The 19,971-nt window shown below is 41.8% G+C and overlaps 3 protein-coding genes across 4 annotated transcripts; 2 read left to right on the plus strand and 1 right to left on the minus strand.

Annotated features, from left to right (window-relative positions):
• Nucleotides 1-368: 368 nt before the first annotated feature.
• hcn5 (hyperpolarization activated cyclic nucleotide-gated potassium channel 5) lies at nucleotides 369-6,481 on the minus strand. Its single transcript, XM_028394486.1, has 10 exons — nucleotides 6,297-6,481; nucleotides 5,151-5,337; nucleotides 4,435-4,539; nucleotides 3,856-3,993; nucleotides 2,432-2,593; nucleotides 2,254-2,347; nucleotides 2,038-2,165; nucleotides 1,712-1,858; nucleotides 1,384-1,621; nucleotides 369-541 (listed from the first exon to the last, which is right to left on the minus strand). The coding sequence occupies exons 1-10, from the start codon at nucleotides 6,479-6,481 to the stop codon at nucleotides 369-371; spliced, it is 1,557 nt and encodes a 518-aa protein (XP_028250287.1).
• A 3,082-nt stretch (nucleotides 6,482-9,563) lies between these two features.
• cox17 (cytochrome c oxidase copper chaperone COX17) lies at nucleotides 9,564-11,511 on the plus strand. The gene is made up of 4 exons (XM_028393895.1): nucleotides 9,564-9,654; nucleotides 10,229-10,362; nucleotides 10,441-10,549; nucleotides 11,288-11,511. Exons 2-3 carry the CDS (start codon nucleotides 10,241-10,243, stop codon nucleotides 10,523-10,525), a joined length of 207 nt encoding a protein of 68 aa, XP_028249696.1. The 5' UTR covers nucleotides 9,564-9,654; nucleotides 10,229-10,240; the 3' UTR covers nucleotides 10,526-10,549; nucleotides 11,288-11,511.
• Nucleotides 11,512-12,793: 1,282 nt separating this feature from the next.
• Nucleotides 12,794-19,919, plus strand: popdc2 (popeye domain cAMP effector 2). Of its 2 annotated transcripts, none has more exons than XM_028433711.1 (4): nucleotides 12,794-13,688; nucleotides 15,939-16,047; nucleotides 16,884-17,340; nucleotides 18,463-19,919. In XM_028433711.1, exons 1-4 carry the CDS (start codon nucleotides 13,195-13,197, stop codon nucleotides 18,537-18,539), a joined length of 1,137 nt encoding a protein of 378 aa, XP_028289512.1. In that variant the 5' UTR covers nucleotides 12,794-13,194; the 3' UTR covers nucleotides 18,540-19,919. The 2 variants fall into 2 exon arrangements, with proteins under 2 accessions (XP_028289512.1, XP_028289511.1); XM_028433710.1 differs by having other exon boundaries at nucleotides 12,800-13,688; nucleotides 16,884-17,481; nucleotides 18,463-19,916.
• The last annotated feature ends 52 nt before the right edge of the window (nucleotides 19,920-19,971 follow it).

The following is a 19,971-nucleotide window of genomic DNA, read 5'->3' on the forward strand; positions in this document are numbered from 1 at the left end:
CAACTTGTGCCTGCTGACTCGATTTTTGTGTATAATGTAAATTCAGTGAAGTTCAGGGTTCAAGCTACAGTATGAAAATACCAGACATGCTTCTTTTGTCTTTCACGTCAACAAAGAGGCTGAGATCAGCTGTTTGAGGTCTGTTTATTGCTGATAACTGATGGATCAGAAGACAGAATACTTCCCAGAGTTAGAATCCTCTCTAAGAGTAAATCTTAACTTTTCATATCTTATTCTCATCATGAATAAATCTTCATGTGAAGAAGATACCTTCACATAAACACAAAAAAATGCCCTGGAAATGCATAGGTTCTCTGTTTTTTTTTTATACAGTAAGCTACAGCAGAGTCCAAGGGTTAGTTTTGGTCTTAAACAAGCCCACCGTCAGAGTTGAACTGTTCCATTTTTTCAAAGTCCTTCTTGACATCTGGAAAGACCCTCAGCACCTCCCGAAAGTCGTCCCAGGACAGAGAGAAGCACTGGCAGTCGGTTAGTGCCTTCACTGTGGCCAGATGTTTGCCTTTGGTCAGCATGCACGTCTCTGTACACACAGAAGGAACCACAAAGCTGTGGTTAATGAGCGAGTAAACCCTAATGACGGGGATGAGATCTGACAATTAATCCCAAATAACCAGACTTCACTGAGTTGTTTGCGAGGGGGGGGGGCAGCTTAGCCGTAAACACTGCCAAAGAGATTAGGACCTATTCCCACAAGCCTTAGAATTAAATAAATCAACCAAAGTGGAAAAGGTTATTTACGTTGGTTAAACAGTGTTTCTGTAAAAATACCTTTGAGATGCGAAAAAGTTGTAAATGCTGAGTAATAATTACAACAAACATGCCTAAAATTTAAAAACCTAATCCACCAGAATGGATTTACTTTCATTTCACAGCAGGAATATTAACAATCAAAACATTTCAAGTTGACTGAGTATAATCTTCAGTCATTCTTTTTTTCCTTCTATTACATGTTCCAGCTGTTATTAAAGCTGTTCTTCTATAAACAAATCAGCCACCTACCAGCTGTGGTATGCAAGGAAACAACCTTTCTTGGAAACATTATCTAAGTTATAAGACTTAATCTGCAGATTAAGATGAGTAGCAAGGTCTGTGTAAATGTAAAATGTTCTTAGGAGGCAGAAAATTGATTTTTTTTAATGGAGTGTGGCATTGATTGGAGTTAATGTGATACAACGCACCTCAAACCCTGAAACTAGCAACCCTGAAAATACAATAAATTTTACCGTTATTGAAAATAGCCGTAAAATAGTCAAATATTTGCATTAGAACTACGATTTAATTTAACTCGTTATATTTAGGTACCGGACAAAAGTTTGAAATAATACAATTTGATGACATTAATCTGGTGCAAATCCAACTCACCTCCAAAGAAGTCTCCGTCACACAATTCTCTTTCGTAGGAATCAGTCTCCAGGAGGACCTCGCCGTGGTCGATGAAGAACATGCGGTCTCCCGGAACATTCTGTCGGGCGATGATGTCTCCTTCCTGGTAAACTTCGTATTCCAGTTTGATGAGGAGGGAGTTAATAAAGTTTTCTTCCTTGTTTTGAAACATTGGCACGTTTCGTAGCAGGCGACTGCACATCACCGTCAAGATTTGCTGAAAAAATAAAATAATAAGGAATGTGTCGACACTGAATTTGACAAAACGGCAGACTAATTTTAGCAAAAAAAATTGTGTTCTTATCACCTCTTGGAGTGCTGACGACACAGTGTCCATGACATCCTTCTCATCAAACCACTTCCCACCGTAGCGAGCCTGATAGTAGTTGTTGATCCGAAGCTGCAACTCTGGTGGGAGCTTCATAAAGGCCATATAGTGCTCCAAACGGCTCATCTGTTAGGAGTGACGTTATTTTAGAATTATGCTCGAATCAACTCGCTTCTCATAACTCATGACGCACAGCCTCATGGTACATCAAGATCTAACCAGGCTGCATATTTAATTTTGTTTCATAAGAACACATATTTTCACTTCCTACAGTCAGAGGTGGGTAAAAAGCCACCCACGAGTACCTTGCTCTTGTACTCTTTGGCGGCTGGGTCGAGGTTGGCGATCATGGCCGTCGCGTTGGCCACGAGCACAGTGTACATGAGACAGCCGGACACCATGCTCACCATGACGATCCACATTTCAACATAATCTGGAGAAGAAAACAACAACAAACCAGCATGATGAATGTGTTGATCTTTTAAAGTGGTATGTACGATAAGACACCTATAATTGCTCACTTGTTGGAGCATCCATGGAGCCGTAAGACAGCGCAATCATCTGAGAGAGGGCTCGAAAGACTCCCCAGGAGTACTTCACAATCACTGTGGCATTCTGGAAGACAAATGTGTAATCTTCATTGCACATTGCACACCCTCATCAGAAATCTATTTCCTCATCTAGATTATTTGTTTATACCATGAGGTTTTCTTTGCGGACCCAGCAGTCAGTAGGAAACTCCTCCAGCATGGGTACAAAGTACTGGATGCAGCCATTCCAGTGACACAGCAGGAAAATCATCATGAAAAGAGACAAGATTCGGAAAAACAGGCGGACCACCTCCAGGTTTGCATTTGACACCTGTCAATATGGGGATAACACACAGATTGTACTGATAGCTTGTTCAGGCTGAGAAGTGTAAAGAGACAGCAGCACACTGGGTTTAAATCTGCTCTGGGACCAGCCACGCTTCTGCCGAGCTTATATTATACATAACAAAAAATGCATGTTTACACATTTGTATTGTTTGTGCAAACCTGTTTGAACTTCAATGACAGATTTGCCGGTTTCTGGTTTCTTGCCACCTTGGTCTTATTTTTATAGTTTCATCCTGTGAAATCTGAGGTATCACATGACCACATCACTACAAGGTCACACCGGGCAAGAAACACGAGCAGTCAGCCGGCCGGACCAGACAGGCTGTAAGCAAGCCAACTGTTTAGTCAGATTATCTAAACCACTTGCTGCTAAAACTGAAAGTGAATTTATGGCAATAATCCCTAATTGCAAATGAAAACTGTGTGCACCCAATTATGCTAAATACAGGAGGAGGACACTGATGTGTAACCTGTGATAGACAACAGATGGCGTACTCATTCAACGCTTGTTTTTTTTCTTACAATGAGCATTAGATTGTCTGACTGCCTGTACTTTCTTCCTGCAACTTCTTCCCAAAGATTAATTTGGTGATCACTCAGTGTTGTAGGAACAATGTCAGGGCATAAGAGAAGGTCCAAGTGAAGAAAAGCCTGATATATGTTCCAACAGCAGAATCTCAGGCAAACAGCCTGGTGTCACTAAGGGGTGTTTGGTTAACATACTACAGCCATTTTACAACACATTCCTAAACTCTACATCTAGAAATGCTCTCATTAATCCAGATCATGTTATGTCCAAGACTTATGTCCAGTTGCCTCGATTAAAACTTTTGGACTCATGGATTTTAAAAAAAATCCATGAGTTGCCTGGATTTAAACTCTTAGATAAATCCAAAAAATACAAACCAAAAACAAATGTAAAAGGCTTACATAAACATTCGAACTTTAGAAACCATTTGACCCAACAGTAGCCTATGACTGAAATCTTTTAAATTTAGCGTGCGATATAAAGGGCAAAGCACACCTACAGTATATTGTGTTTAATTATAAGATTATCTCCCCACCTTTCTGCAGATTTGTGTTTTTTAACAGTTAAACAGTTCCTGTTTTAACAATGGCACATTCAGATTTGTCAGTGGAGCCAGGTGTGGTAAAGTATCAGCAGACAGCATCAAGCAGATGAGAGGTAAACCCTATTGAGTTACAGAGGTAAGGCTTTGAACACTGTCTGAAGTTTGAACTTACTTTCTCCACTTCGTTGAAGAATCTGACCAACCGGGACACTCGAGCTAGCCGGATCAAGCTAAGGATCCGAACAAACATCAGGATCCTCATCATCTTGTTGGTCTTGGAGGGGTTGTCTTCATTGTGGTAATGTAAGCCCTGGGATTGTAAATCAAAAAAAGGCATATTTAATTTCTCCAGGTATCTTTCTTTATATTGATTCACATATTATTCATTACTTTAACCCTCTGAACCCCAAAACCTGCTGGTTCATTTAAAATGCAGTCGTCACATAGTGATGTTTTATCAAAATCTAAATTACTATTTGTGACCAGCAGTCGAATGATGAAAAAAGGTAAAGGTCTAAATGATGTGTAATGATTGTCTTGACTGTTTGAATGTTTTAAACATCAAAGAAACTTTGATTTTTCTCTCTGTAGAACTTTATACTGCAGCAAAAATGACACCAATGTAATTAAAAGTGCAAAAAATTGGCCATAAACTGTGCAGTTCAGGGGGTTAATTGGCTGCATCAATGTTTTGTGATAGTCTGCAGCACCATTTTGTCTTCTGCTGCTTCAATAGTCTGCTCATTATTACCGCAAATAGCAGAATGTAGCCGATTGGGAAAGCAGCAATAACGTCCGGTATGAACCATGTCCTCAGGTAACTGACGCGGATCTGCTTAATATCCAGAATAGCTTCCTGTGAAAGAGAGCAAAGCAGCAGATTGAGCAGATGGATGAAGGCGCCGTGCAGCACGTGCCGCCATCAGATGTATAATTTAACACTCGAACTGAACCAATATTTTTGGAGTTTGTCCAAAATTGAGGGCGACAGTGATGTCAAGAGGAAATTAGCAGTGCACTCAAAGAAACTTCACATTTGTCTGACAATGTGAAATGTTGCTGAGGCACATGTTTAAATATTTAAAACAAGCTAAAAAAAACAAAAAAAAAACGACTGAGAATAATTCAGGCAAAAAACCAGATGCTTGTGCAGCTGAGAGTAAACACCACAGATGGGCCATTTCTGATTGGCAAGATAGAAGCCACGCTGATGAAAGCAAACAGGATACAGTGTGCATGATACTTAATTGGAAATGTTATATCCAAAAACATCATAATCCGGGTTATAAAATCAAACAGCAGGTGCCAATTTCGCCTGTATCCAGGAGCTGAGCGGAAGGCTGTTAATCTAGCCTTTCGTGTATCAAGTAGATTACAGATGGGGCAGAGATGGATTGTGTGTGCTTGTTTGCATGGGGATTATAGTCTTCCAGATTGTGTCTGAAAATAGAGCGCAGCCACTCTCACCTCTGCGTCCTCTGTTATGATGCCCATCCGGAAATTCAGAGCCACGTCTATCAAGAAGAGCGTGTCTGAAAACACGTTAAAACCTTCCCACGCCAGCCCGCTGTTTCCATCCAGAAACGCTATCTCCATGGGAATCCCGATCAGGTTGAGGAATGTGATGGCCATCATGCACATGATGTAGTAACTCCTGCGAAAAAAAACATACACGTGTGACTTTTGAGTTTTGTTTTTATGCAACTTTGTTGTGGAAAGTCTCAGAGCATGGGCCAGAGGAGCTCATTAGACATACTGCAGGCAGTAAGGCAAGCTGACTTATGCACACTAAATACTCTGATACTGTAACTGCACATCTCCTCAGCCAGGGGTTCGATTGCTAGGCTCAAATGTCCCTGCTCTCTGATCCCAATTGTTTCACTCCCTCTGATGATCACCTTACACTTACTAATAATAACAATACTGCAGCAGATAATGCAAAGCCATCCAGCTGTGAAAACATGTTCCTTAAAGAAGTCATTTGATCCTTATGTTTATTCTGACCCTACACTAATTAAAAGTGGAGGGTCAGCTTCAAAGTTCCAAAATGTAAAGACGTATTACCCTTCATTATACTTTTGCTGTACTTGTGTTATTTTGATGTTTACATGTGTTAATTCTGTTAGCAGTCATGACAACAGAAATCCCTTAATCCTTGATACAATAAGGAAAAACCCTTAAACAAATAAGCAGCTAAGAAATCCTTCATAGGTCACATGCACAAATGTATATATATAAAAAAAGCAGTAAAGTCAATATCTTTAGACTTTAAATGTCAAAAATAAAAGTAAGGAAATATACAAGTTATGTTGAAAGGCTTTAACCATGATCAATATGCTGGTTGGTTATTTAATTAGCACAAGACACTCCTATTCCAAAAAAGATATTTAAAATATAATAATATTCCTGTTTCCAGCAAATCTGTGAAAATATAGTGACATAAAGAATTGATCAATTCTCCTATATGGCTTTCTATCAATGAATAAAGTGACTTGTTTCAGCCCATATTTTCAGCCCTAATGTAGCCGACACTTTTAACTAACTACAAAAACTTAGAGAAACACAGGAAGTGATGTACAGGACTGGCCTGAATCTATCAGCTATGTTAAATACCTCATGAGGCTGAAAGGGTGAATGACAAAGACTCCGCTCTGCAGCTGCCGGATGCATTCCTTCTCCACGGCCACCTCACTGCCGTACACGTACAGGGACTGGCGGTTCAGCTGCGGGAGAAGCAGGGCTCTCCATCCACAGGTCGCTGTGGTGCATCCCACGGTGGGACCTTTTAGTTTCTCCATGTCAGACCTCTGCTCCACTCTGATCAGCCAAATCCACAGGCCATCCTAACTCTGCTGCTGCTGCTGCTGCTGCTGCTTCTTCTTCTCAGGACGAGTGGAGTCTGACTTTACCAGTGCTGACCTCCTCTCTTGGTCGCAAGGTAATTTTCCATCAAAGCTCCCAACCTTAGAGGCTTATTGAAGCTGTGTGGAGTGAGGCGAGCGGATACCCGCCTTTCTGCTCGATCCCTTGCTCCCTCCCTCTCTCCTTCCCTGTCTGCCTCTCTCTATTTCTGCCCCCACCCCATCCCTGTACTTCTTTTCTTTTTCTCCCAGCTCATCAACTATTCAGTATCTGTGCCTCATCCCCACATGAATCAAGCCATGTCAGGAGGGCAATGTCCAGCTCACATTAATACTAAAGACAATGGAGTGTGTGTGTGTGTGTGGAGGGGATCACTATTATTGTCATGTGAACTAGACATCTGGCAGCGTATGTGAGGACAACTTCAGTCTCGGCTCGTCTACCAGGGATGTAATTAAACCCTGTACTGTGTTACCTGATGCTGTACATACTGTACGCTTGCAGCTTCGAGCCAGCTCCTGTGTTGTTTGTTTGCACATTTCACATCATGAACAGAAAACAGAAAACAAGCTGAAATATTTAATTCTGTGGATTAAAAAAAAAAAGGAGAAACTTTTCCAGCTGGATCTTCGTTTGAAAAATGACAAACTGAAATGATATTTCATGACGTGCCAGCACAGAGGGGATTAACTTGGGTGATGGGGGGTGGGGGTGGGTCACCTCCTGAGTAAGGTGAATTACAGCGCGGTGCATGAGATGTGTCTATAATGTGAGGGATATTTTATGGGATTACTGTGCGTGTAATCTTCGTGCAACTTTCTATGCAGTGTGCTGTTTGCAGTAGAGAGGTGCAGGGAGTGATGGATCAATTCCTCTGGCTGGCCACTGTGGTTGCTATAGTGGAAAACGCAATGAAATGTTTGTTAGCCCTGTGTTACACTTGCCAACCTGTCCAGGTGCACAGTGTCTCTTCCTCTGACCGTTTCCTGAAATAGGCTTCAGCACCCATGTGACCCCGAACAGAATAAAGTGGCTCAGAGTACAGTGGGACGTCATAGTGACTGTGTTTTCTGTTCAGCTTGTATTAGTTAAATCCAGACGGCATATTTAAAGAATAATCTCACTATTCCATGGGGAAGTAGGTTGAATTTTGGCCAGAGTTTAAGCTATAAGTCTTCACTTTTGATGAAAGTAAGTAGTTTAGTGATTCATGTAAAGGTCAATATGCTTAGTATAAACATCTAACATTACAAGAAATGATTGCTAAGATTGTAGCCTATGGTTAAGGAGATAATTACACACAACTCATGCTCATATTTATCTCAAAATATCTAACACAATTTGCTATTTTAGAGGCCGAACCTGAACATTCTTCTGCAGCAGTTTGTAATCATGGATGAGACTTTAGTCCACCACTTCTAACCAGAGATGAACGAACAATCGAAACAATGGAAACAGCCAAATCAGTGGGGTCTCCGAGGCGGACGATGGCCGCTGTTTAGCAAACAATGTTGTAAACATCTCAGAAGACTACACCAAACCATGCACCTCGACCTCTTCCCTGAGTATTTTGTCTAAATGTAACATTTGTGCAGTTTGATCTAGTATGGCACGAACATGCATTGCTGTAATTTACAGCATTTTGAAGACCATTTGTGCTGCGTAGCAGTAAAGAAAGACAAAAAATGCTTACTCTTAATGCTGGAGCATTTCTGTGTACGAAAACAACTCTTCACCTCTCCTCCTACAGGGGACATATTTCCACAGGGAACAGACAGTCTTCAGAATAATTTATATAATTTTAAATGTCACTTGAATATTTCACTTTCATTTTTTAAATGGCACACTAGACCGTATTCCTGTGGAAAACACTGCCGCAGAGCGTGTTTCCAATTCAAGTGCCTATCTATCACACAGCACAGAGCGAATGAACAATATGCTTACTTGCTCGTTTATCTAGCACACAGCTGGCCCTCAAACTAGAATAAGTGACTCAGTGCCTGTGCTTACGCACTGCTTTCCTGTGCTGACGCACGGTAAACCCAGAAGACATGTGGAAACACACACATACCTTTACTGTTGTAGGACAGAAAATGAACATTTTTCATTTTCCAAAATTCCCAAGCCAATGTGGAGTATATTGAGTTCACTAACAGCACCTACCTCTTACATAACGGGATATCTACAGAAATAGCTGTGTAGAAAAATAATAATAATTCTGTTTGGTGGCAGATGTTAATTCACTTATAAAAACATTCTAATTATCCATTTTAAACTCATTAACTGAATTTCTGAAGTTGAAGCTGAAGAATAAATAAAATATGGATAATATACAGTATGTTTTATGACTAATCATGGTGTACTTTAAGAACACAATGGTAGTTTAAGTTTTATTGTAGCAGAAGAATCAAATACATTATAGATCTGGGAAAATTTGTTGTGTGTGTATATATGGGTTAGTAAATATCAAAGATGATAATGTCATCACCCATTATATCAAAAGTTTGAAGTATTATTAACAAATGTAATTCTATAATATATGACCTTCATTTGTACTTTTTGTATCCTAATATCAATGTAATATACTTTTTACATTTGTATTCTAAAAACTAATTTTAGTATTTACATACAACATAATTTTCAACAACTTATGCAAAGCAAGTCGATTTTAATTATCAACATTATGTCTGCTTTTTGCACTGACACTTTAGCTTTAGAATAATAATAAACAGCTATTAGCTAGTTGTTAGTTTTGCTTGTTTTAGCTAGTTGGTGGCAGCTTCAGTGCTTTTTTAAATACTATCTAGCTATTGTTTTCAAAAATAAATCTTTCACTTAACAGAAATCAATCTCTCAGGGCTACAAATAATTAATAATTCCAATACGCAAGCTTACCTTATTTTTAATAGCTATCCTTATAGCTCTGTTTTACTCATGCTAATGTGTTGTCTTCGCGGGTTTGTTGTGTAATACTACATGTCCCATAATCCTCCGCGGACGTTTCTAATCACGTGAACGCTCGTAAAAGCACGTGGGTTTTTGTCCCCGCGTGCTGGTTTCATTTTGAAGGTGAAGCTTCTGCTAACGTGGTCCGTCGGCCTCCATACAAGTAAGTTGGCGTTTCACAAGGTAGTTCAGCCTGATTAGCCTGACAACGCTGCGCCTTGTCCTCATTTAATCGAGGTGTTTATCCGCGATGACACAGCTGACGACCATTTCTGTGAATGTTTTTACTGACAGAGTTGATGTTATCTGTTAGCCACCGCTAGCTAGTTGCATGTTTGTGAACCGGGCGTCCCGTTATGCAATAGCTGCAAATAGTTAGCTAATGCTAGTAAACCACAACAGTTAAGTGTGGTTTGTAGCACCACACTTAAAACTTCCAAACGATTACAAAGTAAAATGCGGCACTTCGTTAAGTGTGTTGCATAATGTGCAGTTAACGTTACATCACGTAGGCGCACTTTACGGTTGCTGGCGTAAAGCTACAGTTAGTTAATAAAATAATTGGTATTAATTAAAATCTATTTTAAATAAATTACCCAAAAGCTGACAACCTATTAAAAAATTAACTCTTAACATCGATGCCGGTGGATTTCAGTGATTGATCCCTGCACACCTGTCGAAATTGACAAATGAGCTTATCCATTCTTAATGTGAGTAAACTCATCTCATTTTCCCAGTTCACTGATAAGATGTCGGCCCTGTCTGCTGCCAGCGTGGAGTCTGCTGCTCCTGCACCAGAGAGCACCGAGCAGAAGAAGCCACTAAAACCATGCTGTGCTTGTCCAGAGACAAAGAAAGTCAGGGATGCTTGGTAAGTTACCCTCTATGGTAAGATTGGAAGTGCAAGTGGAAAGTGTATAACTCATGCTGCCATGTTTGTTTCCACCAGCATCATTGAAAAGGGAGAGGTGAACTGCACAGAGCTTATTGAGGCACACAAAGACTGCATGAGGGCGCTGGGGTTCAAGATATAACTTCTCCTTTTGTGCGTGTATGTTGTAAGTATTAAACCAAACTGTTAGAAAATTATCAAAAGCACCGCTGTAGTGTCCTTGCAACCGTTTGCAGGGTCGCTTATATCCTTCAGCTTCAAACGTCCTAATTAACTCTGAATATAAAACTGGATTTGTGCATGTGTTTCATTTTTGATGAAACACTGGGACTTCCTGGAAGCCACACTTGTCCATCTAAATATTAATCTGACCTTCAGCTTGCATAATATAGGCTCCTACAAATTGTCCAGTAGGAGTGAGTAAATTAAAAGCCTGCTGTAGGACTTACACTCTTGCTAAATGCTGAACACACACAGAGTTGACAAACTAATGCTAAATTTGCTCTGACAACCTAAATCCAGCTTGAATTGAGTCAGTCTGCTGTGTAAATGTGCCCCTGCCCTCTCTGTGAACTAGGAAACTTTATGTAGTCCTAGATCAGTGGGAGCACAGATTTTGTCCAACAGAGCGCCATGAACCAAGACATGGACTTCTGCTGTTTGTTGCCTGTTGTGCACTAATTGCAGCACCAGACGAGGACATAATGTAATAAGGGGCAGAGAATGTGGGGGTGTGAGATGGTGGGGAGAGGGTTTTTAGATTTTAGCATTTCAACCAGACTAGTTTGCATCATTTAATGTACATTATGAGTTAACGTTTAATATTCAACCATGCATAAATTGCATTCTGTAGCCGCGCTGTAGGCATATGAAGTACTAATGTGTGTTTGCTCTTTATCCACAGTGTGTGCTGTGTGTGGAAGGTGATCCTGGATACTCCTTTTTTCTTCTCCCCTCTTATTTATTCCTCCTGCTGAAGGGAAATGTGATAATGAGGCACTTGAACTCTGATGGATCGACCAACTCCCTGTGTGAATCTGTTTTTTTTTTTCTTTTTTTTCCAAGTCTGCAAATGTGTGATTATCTAAAATGCTGTCTGATATTGAATAAAAGTCCTATGCAATAATCTGTTTTTGGTCTTTTAATGACGGCCTGCTCTCGGTGGAACGGTTGCTTGCCACAGTTGCTCTTCCTGGTATGCACTTAGGCTTAAAAATAACTCCTGCCCCTTCAAAGTCAATACTTAGCATATCTGCATTCTTCCTCTACAGTGTGTCACTGGTACTGAAGTGTGCCTGACTGTGGACATCTATTTTCACACTTGTTTCTGCAAACGTCCAATGTAGAGTGTTCAAGCTGGAGTTTCTGACTCAACAGGTTGATCTCTGGTTTTAAAGTTACTTTTCTATCGAGACGACAAACCCGAGAAGCCAGAACAGCTCTTAGCTGAGTGATTCTACAAGAAACTTAATGGATGTGTGGATAAATTGAGAGCCAATGAAAAATGTTCTGTCTTTATCAGAATATTTTACAACAATACAATTTATTTTTCTCCTGAGGATAAATGTGCAAAATTCTGTTGTTGCAGGAAGAATACAAAATTTTTGTTTGCATCAACAGTACTCTTACTTTAAGCTAAAGTTTTCACCATTTTGTCGCCCCCCTCAGGCAGTTAGAGTAAATACACAAACACTGCTGTCCTGTATTTCTGTATTAATCTAAGCCTTAGATTTTCCATATGAGTGTTTGTCCTCACCATTGATTCTTTTGTGTGTGTGTGTAAGAAATAAATCCTCTGAATGTGAATTATTTTTTTCTGGATAATCTGAGGTTTTGCTCTTCTACCAGCCTCCACTGTATCTATAGCTATCCCTGCTCTGCTAATAGGACACCATAGTGGGAGTGTGACCACAGACACCAGCTTAAAACTCCTGTATACTGTAAAAAAAAATACAGAGATTTACCTGCTGCTAATAAGCATAATCACACTGTGAACTTGTTTGGCAGTAGCACCAGCTAATTTATAAGATTTTCTTCCATCTTTGATTCAGCTGGACGTGTCCCTGTGAGCAGTGAGACCCTGGCATGTCGAGCCGCGCTGGTGCTGCTGGGTGTTTACACCTGAAATCTGACCTGCGCTGCCATCCTACTTATTTCAGTGTCTCTAAATATGCCCCGGCAGAGCCACAGTCCTGGGAGCAACCCGAACTCCTGTGCAGTTTAAATCAAAGATTTTTGTGTAGTTGTGTGACACTGTGAGTCTCTCTCTGTGATATGTGTGATATAGTCCCTCTTTTTTTCCTCCCGTTTCCTGTCCCTGTCCCTCTCTCTCTCTCTCTCCCTTGTTCTGTTATGTTAAGTAGCAGGCCTGCTTTCTGTCCGCCACTCTCTTCTCCTTGGGTTTCAATTCCAAACATGGTTATCCTTGTAGGGCTCTATCAACGCCCTCCCCTTGTCCCTTCTCCTCCAGCTGTTGGCTCTACAGTGCAGGCCTCCTGTGGCTGAGAGAAACAGGCAGAAGAGCAACAGCAAGAAAGACGTCAGGAAGACTCAGAAGGGGCGAGAAGCCAGAGGCGAGAGGAAGGGACGCATGATGAGAGGAGGGGACGGAGAAGAAACCCATTCCAGCTGTGTGCTAATATAACAAACAGAGCCGTGAGAACTTCTTCACATTGAAGAATTTTCCTCTGCACGCCAAGGGAACAAACATTTACCTCTGATTTCTACCGTTTATTTTATGATCAAGGTGTATTCACACATCTAGAAATAACCCTTTGATTTTTACTTTGTGCATCAAAAAGACTTTTAAGTATGAGTGCAATCAACTCGTCTCTGTTAGAGAGCTGGTTCTTTCCTCCTATGTGCGATGGCTGGAGCAACAACACCGAGGGAGCCATCTACCATTTGGGCAACACCATCCTGTTCCTGGGCTACATGGGAGGCAGCGGGTCCTATGGCTGCCTCTTCATCTTCGGCTTCCTGTCTCCCGCCTTCCTCTGCCTCACCCTGTGGGGTTTCCTGACCATGTGCGGCCTGGACGTCTTCACCTGGAACCTGCTCCTGATGCTGACCTGCTTGCTTCAGGTCTGTCACCTCCTCTTCCGGCTTCACCAGGAAGGCATACGGAACGAGGAACTGACCTTCCTGTACCAGGCCGTCTACCTGCCGCTGGGCGTGCCCGTCCAGGTGTTCAAGGAGATTTCCAAAGCCTTCGAGAACAAGGTGGTGGAGCTGAAGGCGGGAGAGACGTATGCTGTGGAGGGGAAGACGCCCATCGACCAGCTCTCTTTTCTGCTGTCCGGAAGGTGGGAACAGTGTGTGTTTATCTGCCTGTGCCACAAAATGCAAACACAACCAACACACTAGTATCATGATAGCACCATGATGTTAAAATAGCTTTCTTAGACATGCAATAACGCTTGTGCTATTCGGTGTATGGTGAATGTTAACGTACAGCTCTAGAAGAAAATCCTGTTTTAACCCTTTAGCTCTTTATTATGGCTTCATGATGGGTTATATGAATGAAGCATAGCAATAAATCTCCGGCTGTAAAACCAAAACAATGAGCTCAAAGAAACTAAAATGTTGGGTTAAGCTGTAGCCTTTTCCAAACCTCTAAGTATAATATTCTCTTTTTACCTGGGTACTAGTGACAATAAATTTGAAATGATACAAAGCAAATGGGCTAACTAGCACCACCTAGCATCACCCTTAGCTGTGAGTTGTATACTATTATATGTTTATTTTGGCTAAACTCTACACATTTATGAAGTAACACAGCAATCAAGCCCAACCGACATACCCACTCAGGAAGCTAACAAGCTAAACTTAGCATGCTAACTCTAATTTATGCACCTGCATTGTGTAATGCTAGCTAAAAGAATAATTGAAAAATGGCATGTGTTTTTGACGGTATTAAAGGTAGGGTAGGAGATTTTGAAAACTCAGTAAGAGTCAGCCAGATTTCGAAAGTAAAGACACGCCCCTTTCTCTCGGAGCTCACCCCGAAGCCACGCCTCCCAATCACATGGACGTGCATTACCTCTGTCTGTAACTTCGGCCATCATGCACGTACCTCTGGTAACAAGGAAGAGAGTGACAACCAGCCAATACTCCGCGCAGGGTCCACCCGTAGGATTGGCTGATGTTTTTAGCGTTTTATAGCTTCCACAGATGATTCATATTCTTCATTTTAATGCGAAGCTGCCGAACTAATTGGTTGCTATCGGATCGTAAAGAGAAGTTACACTAATTTAACAAAAAGTGCATCAGAATGAAATCTCCTACCCTACCTTTAAATAGTGAGCGAGCATGCTAATATTAGCTTGTGTTTCACACTGAAAGGTAAGAAGGCCTGGTCATTTGCATTTCTGAATCCTTCACAAATTCTTTATTCTTTGTTCCTCTAATCCACACAGTCAGCAAACCCCTGAAGGCTTCCTCAGTTATGCATTATTTTGTGTGGTTACTGTATGTGTGCCCAGCTGCTGCTTGGTTTTGGAGATTAATGACATTCTATTTGCTGAACTAAGCAGACTGCACCTTTACATTCATCATCACCCATTATTTTAAAACTCGTAACACTGATAATCTTCAAAGTGGATTTCTAATTTCAGACTCTTTGAGGTTGTTGGCAGTGTAACAGTCACAGGAAATGTGTCCTCTTCATCCAAACATCCTCAAACCAGAGTTTCATTAGATCGCACAGTCTTGGAACCTTCACAAGAGAAACGTTGTAAACAGAGTATTTTTGTCTGTGACTCACCCGTGTGTCGTCCCTCTGCAGGCTGCCAGCTGGTTAAACGATATCTTTGTGCTGGCGACTGGAGAGTGGACGCCGACTGCTCCTCTTACCTTAAATTAAAGGCTGGCCGCAGCACTGAGAGCAACGACAAACTCAGAGCAACAAACTAATTAGCAGAAAGCTGATAATCATTTTTAAACTGCTGTTATGTAATGAGCAAACATTTCATGCACTAAACCTTTTTTTTTATCACACAGATACAAAGATGTATCATCTAATACCACTGTGCATAAACCTGCTACTGCTGAAGTCATTTTGCCAAATTTATCATCAGGCTCCTGACATTTGTTCCCATTTGGCTCAGAAAATGGCAGCAGTACTGTATGGTGTCATTTTTAGAATGGGACTCCCCAGTGGAAATCCCTCTGGTAGTGCCCTGCAGTGTAATTAACACCGCAACACACCGCAAAATAGCTGCTAATTAACACCCATTGATTTGAACAGGATAAATATAGGCTTCTAATTATAGCTGCGTAAAAGCACTTGGCCAGTTTCAACCTGAATGATTCTAAGGAAACTTCACATTTAGTGGGCTGGATTATCTCACTGAAAGCTTAGATTTGATGGTTTCTGTGTGGAGAAGAAGACATTTGACAGAATCTATCTGACAGGGGTAATCTATGGTCTGTGTCTTCCAGCCTGGCCTCCACAAATTGACCTCCAGCTCTCTCTGCTCACATTATCACTTCTTAATCCCCCTCTCTCTTTTTAACCTTGTATCTCTGCCTCTCTCTCTATCTCTCTGCCTTAGGATCAATGTGTCTTTGGAGGGTCAGTTCTTGCATTACATCCACCGCCACCAGTTCCTCGACTCCCCGGAGTGGGAGTCTCTCAGACCAAACGAGGAGGGAAAGTTCCAGGTATGAGACTTGAAGTGCTGTCATGGAGGAAGCTGGAAGGAGAAACCAGACATGGATATCGAGTTGTCTTTTGTTGACTTGTATCGGACTCATGCATCTGACTGATAAGCCGAACAGGGGAGAGTAGTTGTCCTCTTGTCTTTCACATATCCTGTTGCCTTCGATTGTTTCAGTTAAAGCAGAAACTTGGCCTCTTGTTGGGCAATCCCCAAAAAAGGTTTAAAATAGGTAGCCTGTGCTCATGAGGTGGACAAATATTAAAAACCTGATACCTTTCCATAGTACAATTTACCACCTACCGAGCCAGCATAGACAGTTGGCATTTATATGGCGCCTTTCTTTGTTTTATGTTTCTACTTTAAACACAATCTCAGTCCATCATATTGACACAACAATGGTGCAATTAAGAGTGAATGGAGGTTACATCAACACAGTACCACACAGGGATCTGCTGGGAACCATCTAAAAACCAGGGTAGTGAGCAGACAACCTGCCCTCAGTAAACAAGACGTCCAGTGCTCATGTCTAGTATCGAAATCATCCACCAACCAACAGCTTTTTCCAGAATATTTTAATGTTTAAGGTGACTTAAACATTGCTATGCGCCCTCCTGTGCTCATGTGAATAAGTGCAGGAATGGTGCAGGAGTTGTTAACATGGTAGCTGGATAAATGGTGGAAAACCCTGATCAAGTATCTGCCCAAACTGCATAAAAGTTAACACACAACCAAGTCTGCTGGGTAAAGGTTGGGTCAGCAAAATCACTGGTTTATACTGCTACTAGTGCATAGAGATTACAAACATTAACAGTCCGGTGTTTCATTCATGCTCCCCAGGTGACCCTGACAGCGGAAGAAGACTCCCGTTACATCTCATGGCGTCGCCGTCGCCTCTACATGCTGATATCCAAGGAGCGCTACATCGCCCGTCTCTTCTCTGTCATGTTAGGATACGACATCTCCGAAAAGCTCTACAATCTCAACAACAAACTCTACATTAAGAGCGGTGTCCTGCTGGACATCCGCTTGCCGAGCCTCTACCATGTGCTGGCCCCGTCCTCACAAGGCAGTGAGGGTGGCAGCGGCAGCGATGGTGGCATCACCAAGGAGCAACAAGCCGATCAACAGAGGCAAGACCCAGTGCCGGCCTACCAGACAAATGACCCAGGACAGTCTCATCCCCTCCCACCCCACCAGCAAGGACCAAGGAAACTGACCATGGATGAGCCCCAGGACTCCCAGCATGACCGCTATCAACACCTCCCCTGGGCGTCGGACCTGGAGCTGCCCTCTGGTGAGGACTCCACCAGCCTGGTCCTGGAGGACTTTGCTGATGTGGCAGGCTCCTTAACGGATTATGGCAGTGAGAGGGATTATTTGAGGTAGATGGGCAGGGTGCTGGAGCTAACACACTGGGTCACCACTTAAGCTACATGTAAGTACCTCACCTGGGCGGAGAGGTGCATGGGGGCGGTGTGTGTGCATGGCAGGCTTGCAGTGCACAGTCATTACTAACCCGGCTCTATAGTGCAATGTGGGGCTGTGCTGAAATCCTTCACTGCTGGCCTCCTCAGCTTCAGGGTTTTGTGGATTATTATCTGTCTGTGCCAGCTGGTCAAAAGCAGAATACAGTGTGGTCTTCATGTTGTTTTATCTGATGAGGTCCTGTTCACTGTTTGTGTTGAATTTGGGGGTTTCTTTGTTGCATCTGGTGACGGAGCAGCAGCGAGGTCGGTCCGGCGGCAGCTGTGCCCTCGTCTGAGGAGGATTAGAGCATGTAACTTTAGAGGATGTTCAAAAAAATTCCGTGCCATGCTATTAATCCGGCGTGCCCACCATTTGGCTCTCTGCGTGCTTATGTGCTCACCCCCACCCTCCTCCCAGCCTTCCACACATCCCAAAGCTGTGGGCGTCCAGTCACAGGTGGGGGATCATGTTTCATGGCTGGGTAGTGGGGTCAGTGCAGGGTTTGGGTTGCAGGGCGGCTGTGAAGCAGCAGATCAAATCTGTCCCACAGCAGAATGAATGGTCGACCTCCATCTTAAAGGTTGTCCACACATTGTTGGGTGCGATCAGCAAAATCTTTATATTGACATTCATTTTCTGATGTGGTGTATAGATCTAAGTGGATCAAACATGTTCCCTGAAATTCGTGCACTGTATCTTTGGAGTAATTGATAATTTGGGTCCATCTTCCTGTCCAAATATCCTTCAATACTACTTGCCACTCAGTGTTTGCTGTGCTATTAGGTCTGATGCATTCAGATTCAGCATCAAACGTTTTTGATGGATTCATATATTGAACTGATAATTTAAAACATAAATGCTTTCTGCTGTGTCACTTCATATTTTGCTCAGTTTTTGTTCCACAGTTTGTGCAAATGTTCTAACTGAAGCTTCGATGTTGACTCTGCAGGAGGTGATGGGAATCTACCACCTCGATTCCAGAGGGTCAGAGCGCCACTGGCTCCCACCGACACCCCCAAACTGTGAGAAGAGTCGCTCCTGGAAACACCGCGTTATCTACAGTTCAGCAGAATGAATGCGTATCCTCCTCCTCCTCCTCCTCACTCAGTTCCTGTGCATGAGTTCCTGTTTTTTTAATCATCTTTTTTGTTTCCCAACAGTCTTTTTGTTTTTGAAACAGATTTTAAGACACAATTGTCACGGACCCTGCAGACCTTCACCTTTGTTATCACCAGCACATTCATCTCTGAAATCCTTTTATATGTTCCATTGTTACATTTTGGTTACTTGCTTTGTTGATTTTCACTTTTATTGTTACTTTTGATTTATTGTCTTTCACATCTGACTGAGTGTTATAAAGAATATTGATTGATTTATACTGCAGAAATGTACATTATACAATCTTAGATATCTGGAAATGATTCACTTTTGCATACATGCAACATTCGAAGTAAAAAGATCTGTAAGATATTTGTGTGTATAATTTCCTGAATTCTCATGTTGTGACATTTTCTCATTGACGTCCCCCTCCTAGTGTCACAAATGTAAATGCAAAATCATCTTTTTTCTTCTCGTTTAAATGCCTGTAAACTGATTTTTTAAAAAAACGTTTTATTTTATAATTAACTGAGTAATACACACGTGCATACTGTGAATTGTTTTTGTCTATTTCTGACTTTAAAAAGACTCAAACGGAGCATGAATGTGTTAAAACGTTACTTAAATGGGGCCAAGACTTCTCCATAAAGCTCTTTGTGTGCAGTGAAAATGTTTTCTGACTGTTTTCGTACTTCTTGTCACAAAGATGCCTGACACCGAGTTCGTAGCACACACCGAATTATGTATAAGGTACAAACATGCAGAAAATGAAGGCTTCAAGGTGACTGTCTTTGGAGGAATTAATTTACCTTTTTCTTAGTCATTGATCACCAATCATTTTCTCAGTCTACGTGTCCTCATCAGGCAAATGAAAGATGAGGTCAATATTTCAGTCCACATTTTCATGGTGCAGGGACTCATCCTATCCAAAATGGCAACCATAGGGTGGAACCTTTTTTTGTAAAATGATGAAGATGATCTTTACCATACCCTGTTTTTAATGCTTAACCCTAACCAGTAGTTTTTATGCCAATTCCAGCCACAATTAAAAAACTTCAGGCTAAAACAAATCATAGAAGTGGGTGAAAACAAAGCAGCTGGTGGTGTGAGGGGGACTCGAACTTCGGACTTCTGAGTGAAAGTCCACCACATTGCATGATTCCTCACCATCTCCAATGCCCCCTTTGTCTTGACTTTTGTGGCTGTATGAGTCCCATGTCCGGATGACATCAGTCGATACGTTCATATGTTCTGTTAGCATAAATCTAACCACTTGTCATATCCAGCCGATGTGGTCAATGATACATCTGTACAAATGTGTGGCATTAGTGTGGGAACCTTTTTAAATTCATTATGCTTA

The sequence above is a fragment of the Parambassis ranga genome, chromosome 21, assembly GCF_900634625.1.
Source record: "Parambassis ranga chromosome 21, fParRan2.1, whole genome shotgun sequence".
NCBI lineage: Eukaryota > Metazoa > Chordata > Actinopteri > Ambassidae > Parambassis > Parambassis ranga.

Bases quoted from the DNA above. Each gene is read 5' to 3' on its own strand.
- hcn5 (XM_028394486.1), bottom strand. From the start codon at position 6,481: ATGGAGAAACTAAAAGGTCCCACCGTGGGATGCACCACAGCGACCTGT. The intron at 2,594-3,855 runs GTAAGTTCAAAC...CCATATTGACAG, and splicing joins TCTTCAACGAAGTGGAGAAA to GTGTCAAATGCAAACCTGGA. The intron at 542-1,383 runs GTGAGTTGGATT...CTGTGTGTACAG, and splicing joins TGACGGAGACTTCTTTGGAG to AGACGTGCATGCTGACCAAA.
- cox17 (XM_028393895.1), top strand. From the start codon at position 10,241: ATGTCGGCCCTGTCTGCTGCCAGCGTGGAGTCTGCTGCTCCTGCACCA. The intron at 10,363-10,440 runs GTAAGTTACCCT...TGTTTCCACCAG, and splicing joins AAGAAAGTCAGGGATGCTTG to CATCATTGAAAAGGGAGAGG.
- popdc2 (XM_028433710.1), top strand. From the start codon at position 13,195: ATGAGTGCAATCAACTCGTCTCTGTTAGAGAGCTGGTTCTTTCCTCCT. The intron at 13,689-15,938 runs GTGGGAACAGTG...TCTCTGCCTTAG, and splicing joins TCTTTTCTGCTGTCCGGAAG to GATCAATGTGTCTTTGGAGG. The intron at 16,048-16,883 runs GTATGAGACTTG...CATGCTCCCCAG, and splicing joins ACGAGGAGGGAAAGTTCCAG to GTGACCCTGACAGCGGAAGA.